Source organism: Oncorhynchus keta, unplaced genomic scaffold (genome assembly GCF_023373465.1).
Source record: "Oncorhynchus keta strain PuntledgeMale-10-30-2019 unplaced genomic scaffold, Oket_V2 Un_contig_5319_pilon_pilon, whole genome shotgun sequence".
Classification (NCBI taxonomy): domain Eukaryota; kingdom Metazoa; phylum Chordata; class Actinopteri; order Salmoniformes; family Salmonidae; genus Oncorhynchus; species Oncorhynchus keta.
This window is the reverse complement of record NW_026288228.1, coordinates 70,001-77,651: the sequence shown is the minus strand read 5'-3', so window position 1 is coordinate 77,651 and position 7,651 is coordinate 70,001. Positions and strand designations below refer to the sequence as shown.

The window sequence follows — 7,651 nt, the reverse complement described above, 5'->3', positions numbered from 1 at the left end:
AACCCTATAGTACTGAGAGGACAATACTGTATAGTACTGAGAGGACAACCCTGTATAGTACTGAGAGGACAACCCTGTATAGTACTGAGAGGACAACCCTGTATAGTACTGAGAGGACAACCCTGTATAGTACTGAGAGGACAATACTGTATAGTACTAGTGGAATATAGTACTGAGAGGACAACCCTGTATAGTACTGAGAGGACAATACTGTATAGTACTAGTGGAATATAGTACTGAGAGGACAACCCTGTATAGTACTGAGAGGACAACCCTGTATAGTACTGAGAGGACAACCCTGTATAGTACTGAGAGGACAATACTGTATAGTACTGAGAGGACAACCCTGTATAGTACTGAGAGGACAATACTGTATAGTACTAGTGGAATATAGTACTGAGAGGACAACCCTGTATAGTACTGAGAGGACAATACTGTATAGTACTGAGAGGACAACCCTGTATAGTACTGAGAGGACAATACTGTATAGTACTAGTGGAATATAGTACTGAGAGGACAACCCTGTATAGTACTGAGAGGACAATACTGTATAGTACTAGTGGAATATAGTACTGAGAGGACAACCCTGTATAGTACTGAGAGGACAATACTGTATAGTACTAGTGGAATATAGTACTGAGAGGACAACCCTGTATAGTACTGAGAGGACAATACTGTATAGTACTAGTGGAATATAGTACTGAGAGGACAATACTGTATAGTACTGAGAGGACAATACTGTATAGTACTGAGAGGACAACCCTGTATAGTACTAGTGGAATATAGTACTGAGAGGACAACCCTGTATAGTACTGAGAGGACAATACTGTATAGTACTGAGAGGACAATACTGTATAGTACTGAGAGGACAATACTGTATAGTACTGAGAGGACAATACTGTATAGTACTGAGAGGACAACCCTGTATAGTACTGAGAGGACAATACTGTATAGTACTAGTGGAATATAGTACTGAGAGGACAACCCTGTATAGTACTGAGAGGACAATACTGTATAGTACTAGTGGAATATAGTACTGAGAGGACAACCCTGTATAGTACTGAGAGGACAATACTGTATAGTACTAGTGGAATATAGTACTGAGAGGACAATACTGTATAGTACTAGTGGAATATAGTACTGAGAGGACAATACTGTATAGTACTAGTGGAATATAGTACTGAGAGGACAATACTGTATAGTACTAGTGGAATATAGTACTGAGAGGACAACACTGTATAGTACTAGTGGAATATAGTACTGAGAGGACAACCCTGTATAGTACTAGTGGAATATAGTACTGAGAGGACAACCCTGTATAGTACTAGTGGAATATAGTACTGAGAGGACAATACTGTATAGTACTAGTGGAATATAGTACTGAGAGGACAACCCTGTATAGTACTAGTGGAATATAGTACTGAGAGGACAATACTGTATAGTACTAGTGGAATATAGTACTGAGAGGACAACCCTGTATAGTACTGAGAGGACAATACTGTATAGTACTAGTGGAATATAGTACTGAGAGGACAACCCTGTATAGTACTGAGAGGACAATACTGTATAGTACTAGTGGAATATAGTACTGAGAGGACAGCCCTGTATAGTACTGAGAGGACAACCCTGTATAGTACTGAGAGGACAACCCTGTATAGTACTGAGAGGACAACCCTGTATAGTACTGAGAGGACAACCCTGTATAGTACTGAGAGGACAACCCTGTATAGTACTGAGAGGACAACCCTGTATAGTACTGAGAGGACAACCCTGTATAGTACTGAGAGGACAACCCTGTATAGTACTGAGAGGACAACCCTGTATAGTACTGAGAGGACAATACTGTATAGTACTGAGAGGACAATACTGTATAGTACTAGTGGAATATAGTACTGAGAGGACAGCCCTGTATAGTACTGAGAGGACAATACTGTATAGTACTAGTGGAATATAGTACTGAGAGGACAACCCTGTATAGTACTAGTGGAATATAGTACTGAGAGGACAGCCCTGTATAGTACTAGTGGAATATAGTACTGAGAGGACCGCCCTGTATAGTACTAGTGGAATATAGTACTGAGAGGACAGCCCTGTATAGTACTAGTGGAATATAGTACTGAGAGGACAGCCCTGTATAGTACTAGTGGAATATAGTACTGAGAGGACAGCCCTGTATAGTACTGAGAGGACCGCCCTGTATAGTACTAGTGGAATATAGTACTGAGAGGACCGCCCTGTATAGTACTAGTGGAATATAGTACTGAGAGGACAGCCCTGTATAGTACTAGTGGAATAAAGTACTGAGAGGACAGCCCTGTATAGTACTAGTGGTATATAGTACTGAGAGGACATCCCTGTATAGTACTAGTGGAATATAGTACTGAGAGGACCGCCCTGTATAGTACTAGTGGTATATAGTACTGAGAGGACAGCCCTGTATAGTACTGAGAGGACCGCCCTGTATAGTACTAGTGGAATATAGTACTGAGAGGACCGCCCTGTATAGTACTAGTGGAATATAGTACTGAGAGGACAACCCTGTATAGTACTAGTTGAATATAGTACTGAGAGGACAACCCTGTATAGTACTAGTGGTATATAGTACTGAGAGGACAGCCCTGTATAGTACTAGTGGAATATTGTACTGAGAGGACCGCACTGTATAGTACTAGTTGAATATAGTACTGAGAGGACAGTCCTGTATAGTACTAGTGGTATATAGTACTAAGAGGAACGCCCTGTATAGTACTAGTGGTATATAGTACTGAGAGGACAACCCTGTATAGTACTAGTTGAATATAGTACTGAGAGGACCGCACTGTATAGTACTAGTGGAATATAGTACTGAGAGGACAGCCCTGTATAGTACTAGTGGTATATAGTACTGAGAGGACAACCCTGTATAGTACTGAGAGGACAACCCTGTATAGTACTAGTGGAATATAGTACTGAGAGGACAACCCCGTATAGTACTTGTGGTATATAGTACTGAGAGGACAACCCCGTATAGTACTAGTGGAATATAGTACTGAGAGGACCGCACTGTATAGTACTAGTTGAATATAGTACTGAGAGGACAACCCTGTATAGTACTTGTGGTATATAGTACTGAGAGGACAACCCCGTATAGTACTAGTGGAATATAGTACTGAGAGGACAGCCCTGTATAGTACTAGTGGAATATAGTACTGAGAGGACCGCACTGTATAGTACTAGTGGAATATAGTACTGAGAGGACAGCCCTGTATAGTACTAGTGGAATATAGTACTGAGAGGACAGCACTGTATAGTACTAGTGGAATATAGTACTGAGAGGACAGCCCTGTATAGTACTAGTGGAATATAGTACTGAGAGGACATCCCTGTATAGTACTAGTGGAATATAGTACTGAGAGGACAGCCCTGTATAGTACTAGTGGAATATAGTACTGAGAGGACAGCCCTGTATAGTACTAGTGGAATATAGTACTGAGAGGACAGCCCTGTATAGTACTAGTGGAATATAGTACTGAGAGGACATCCCTGTATAGTACTAGTGGAATATAGTACTGAGAGGACAGCCCTGTATAGTACTAGTGGAATATAGTACTGAGAGGACATCCCTGTATAGTACTAGTGGAATATAGTACTGAGAGGACAGCCCTGTATAGTACTAGTGGAATATAGTACTGAGAGGACATCCCTGTATAGTACTAGTGGAATATAGTACTGAGAGGACAGCCCTGTATAGTACTAGTGGAATATAGTACTGAGAGGACAGCCCTGTATAGTACTAGTGGAATATAGTACTGAGAGGACAGCCCTGTATAGTACTAGTGGAATATAGTACTGAGAGGACAGCCCTGTATAGTACTGAGAGGACAACCCTTTTTAACTCTCTCTCGTCTCTCTCTCGTCTCTCTCTCTCTCTCTCTCTCTCTCGTCTCTCTCTCGTCTCTCTCTCTCTCTCTCTCTCTCTCTCTCTCTCTCTCTCTCGTCTCTCTCTCTCTCTCTCTCTCTCTCTCTCTCTCTCTCTCTCGTCTCTCTCTCTCTCTCTCTCGTCTCTCTCTCTCTCTCGTCTCTCTCTCTCTCTCTCGTCTCTCCCTCCACAGGCCCTAAGAACACCATCCTTCGTTTTGTGGTGAAGTTCTTCCCTCCTGACCACACACAGCTGCTGGAGGAGCTGACACGGTAAGAGTGGACAAGTCTTCTTCCTCTCACCACACTCTGAACCATCAAAGGGAATAGAACTTCAACATTCTGTAGAGTTACAATGCTTTTCTTTCCTGGTGTTTAAAGTGGTCAAGGTCTCCTGAGTCCAGCGTATCCTACAACTCAGAGGCCAAAACAAACAGTAACAGGAAGTGTGACAGGAAGTCAGAAGCCTCCTTCCTGTGTTTGTATCTTCTGCAGTTCTAATAAAAAGAGAAGAGGGGACACAGTGTAACCTACTGTTGAGGGACGAGACGCAGTGTAACCTACTGTTGAGGGACGAGACGCAGTGTAACCTACTGTTGAGGGACGAGACGCAGTGTAACCTACTGTTGAGGGACGAGACGCAGTGTAACCTACTGTTGAGGGACGAGACACAGTGTAACCTACTGTTGAAGGACGAGACACAGTGTAACCTACTGTTGAAGGACGAGACGCAGTGTAACCTACTGTTGAGGGACGAGACACAGTGTAACCTACTGTTGAGGGACGAGACACAGTGTAACCTACTGTTGAGGGACGAGACACAGTGTAACCTACTGTTGAGGGACGAGACACAGTGTAACCTACTGTTGAGGGACGAGACACAGTGTAACCTACTGTTGAGGGACGAGACACAGTGTAACCTACTGTTGAGGGACGAGACACAGTGTAACCTACTGTTGAGGGACGAGACACAGTGTAACCTACTGTTGAGGGACGAGACACAGTGTAACCTACTGTTGAGGGACGAGACACAGTGTAACCTACTGTTGAAGGACGAGACACAGTGTAACCTACTGTTGAGGGACGAGACACAGTGTAACCTACTGTTGAGGGACGAGACACGGTGTAACCTACTGTTGAAGGACGAGACGCGGTGTAACCTACTGTTGAGGGACGAGACGCAGTGTAACCTACTGTTGAAGGACGAGACACAGTGTAACCTACTGTTGAGGGATGAGACACAGTGTAACCTACTGTTGAGGGACGAGACACTGAGACACAGTGTAACCTACTGTTGATGGATGAGACGCAGTGTAACCTACTGTTGAAGGACGAGACACAGTGTAACCTACTGTTGAAGGACGAGACACAGTGTAACCTACTGTTGAAGGACGAGACGCAGTGTGACCTACTGTTGAAGGACGAGACGCAGTGTAACCTACTGTTGAAGGACGAGACACAGTGTAACCTACTGTTGAAGGACGAGACGCAGTGTAACCTACTGTTGAAGGACGAGACGCAGTGTAACCTACTGTTGAAGGACGAGACACAGTGTAACCTACTGTTGAAGGACGAGACACAGTGTAACCTACTGTTGAAGGACGAGACGCAGTGTAACCTACTGTTGAGGGACGAGACACAGTGTAACCTACTGTCGAAGGACGAGACGCAGTGTAACCCACTGTTGAGGGACGAGACACAGTGTAACCTACTGTTGAGGGACGAGACACAGTGTAACCTACTGTTGAAGGACGAGACACAGTGTAACCTACTGTTGAAGGACGAGACACAGTGTAACCTACTGTTGAGGACGAGACACAGTGTAACCTACTGTTGAGGACGAGACACAGTGTAACCTACTGTTGAGGACGAGACACAGTGTAACCTACTGTTGAAGGACGAGACACAGTGTAACCTACTGTTGAAGGACGAGACACAGTGTAACCTACTGTTTGAGGACGAGACACAGTGTAACCTACTGTTGAAGGACGAGACACAGTGTAACCTACTGTTGAGGGACGAGACACAGTGTAACCTACTGTTGAAGGACGAGACACAGTGTAACCTACTGTTGAAGGACGAGACACAGTGTAACCTACTGTTGAAGGACGAGACACAGTGTAACCTACTGTTGAAGGACGAGACGCAGTGTAACCTACTGTTGAAGGACGAGACACAGTGTAACCTACTGTTGAGGGACGAGACACAGTGTAACCTACTGTTGAGGACGAGACACAGTGTAACCTACTGTTGAGGACGAGACACAGTGTAACCTACTGTTGAGGGACGAGACACAGTGTAACCTACTGTTGAAGGACGAGACACAGTGTAACCTACTGTTGAGGGACGAGACACAGTGTAACCTACTGTTGAGGACGAGACACAGTGTAACCTACTGTTGAAGGACGAGACGCAGTGTAACCTACTGTTTGAAGGACGAGACACAGTGTAACCTACTGTTGAAGGACGAGACGCAGTGTGACCTACTGTTTGTTGATGGACGAGACACAGTGTAACCTACTGTTGAAGGACGAGACACAGTGTAACCTACTGTTGAAGGACGAGACGCAGTGTAACCTACTGTTGAGGACGAGACACAGTGTAACCTACTGTTGAAGGACGAGACACAGTGTAACCTACTGTTGAGGGACGAGACGCAGTGTAACCTACTGTTGAAGGACGAGACACAGTGTAACCTACTGTTGAGGGACGAGACACAGTGTAACCTACTGTTGAAGGACGAGACACAGTGTAACCTACTGTTGAGGGACGAGACACAGTGTAACCTACTGTTGAAGGACGAGACACAGTGTAACCTACTGTTGAGGGACGAGACACAGTGTAACCTACTGTTGAAGGACGAGACACAGTGTAACCTACTGTTGAAGGACGAGACACAGTGTAACCTACTGTTGAAGGACGAGACGCAGTGTAACCTACTGTTGAAGGACGAGACGCAGTGTGACCTACTGTTTGTTGATGGACGAGACACAGTGTAACCTACTGTTGAAGGACGAGACGCAGTGTAACCTACTGTTGAAGGACGAGACGCAGTGTAACCTACTGTTGAGGGACGAGACACAGTGTAACCTACTGTTGAAGGACGAGACACAGTGTAACCTACTGTTGAGGGACGAGACACAGTGTAACCTACTGTCGAAGGACGAGACACAGTGTAACCTACTGTTGAGGGACGAGACACAGTGTAACCTACTGTTGAAGGACGAGACACAGTGTAACCTACTGTTGAAGGACGAGACACAGTGTAACCTACTGTTGAAGGACGAGACACAGTGTAACCTACTGTTGAGGGATGAGACACAGTGAGTATTTGTAGTTGCCCACATATTCTAAGTCAGAACCGTCCAGAGTAGTGATGCTAGTCGGGCGGGCAGGTAGAGGCAGCAATCGTTTGAAGAACATGCATTTCGTTTTACTAGCGGAAGGAGTGTTGTATGGCATTGAAGCTTGTTGTTAAGTGTCCAACGGAGGGCCAGAAGTATACAGAATGGTGTCGTCTGCGTAGAGGTGGATCAGAGAATCACCAGCAGCAAGAGCAACATCATTGATGTATAGAGAGAAAAGAGTCGGCCTGAGAATTGAACCCTGTGGCACCCCCATAGAGACAGCCAGAGGTCCGGACAACAGGCCCTCCGATTTGACACACTGAACTCTATCTGAGAAGTAGTTAGTGAACCAGGCGAGGCAGTCATTTGAGAAACCAAGGCTGTTGAGGGACGAGACTCAATGTTAT

At 44.9% G+C, this 7,651-nt stretch overlaps 1 protein-coding gene and 1 long non-coding RNA gene across 5 annotated transcripts in view; one reads left to right on the top strand and one right to left on the bottom strand.

Annotated features, from left to right (window-relative positions):
- Positions 1-4,345: 4,345 nt before the first annotated feature.
- LOC127925216 (uncharacterized) lies at positions 4,346-6,851 on the bottom strand. Of its 4 annotated transcripts, none has more exons than XR_008120106.1 (4): positions 6,624-6,851; positions 5,456-5,545; positions 5,058-5,117; positions 4,346-4,727 (listed from the first exon to the last, which is right to left on the bottom strand). It is a non-coding gene; the product is annotated as an uncharacterized LOC127925216 (long non-coding RNA). The 4 variants fall into 4 exon arrangements; XR_008120105.1 differs by having other exon boundaries at positions 4,346-4,697; XR_008120107.1 differs by having other exon boundaries at positions 4,346-4,697; positions 6,684-6,851.
- Positions 6,852-6,876: 25 nt separating this feature from the next.
- The window catches only part of LOC127925217 (FERM, ARHGEF and pleckstrin domain-containing protein 1-like), a gene marked incomplete at its 3' end in the record, with an annotated part of 70,349 nt that continues 69,574 nt past the window's right edge, over positions 6,877-7,651 (top strand). The window contains exon 1 of the mRNA XM_052510096.1: positions 6,877-6,962. Within this exon, the coding sequence (XP_052366056.1) occupies positions 6,877-6,962 (86 nt within the window). The remainder of the gene's footprint in view (positions 6,963-7,651) is intronic.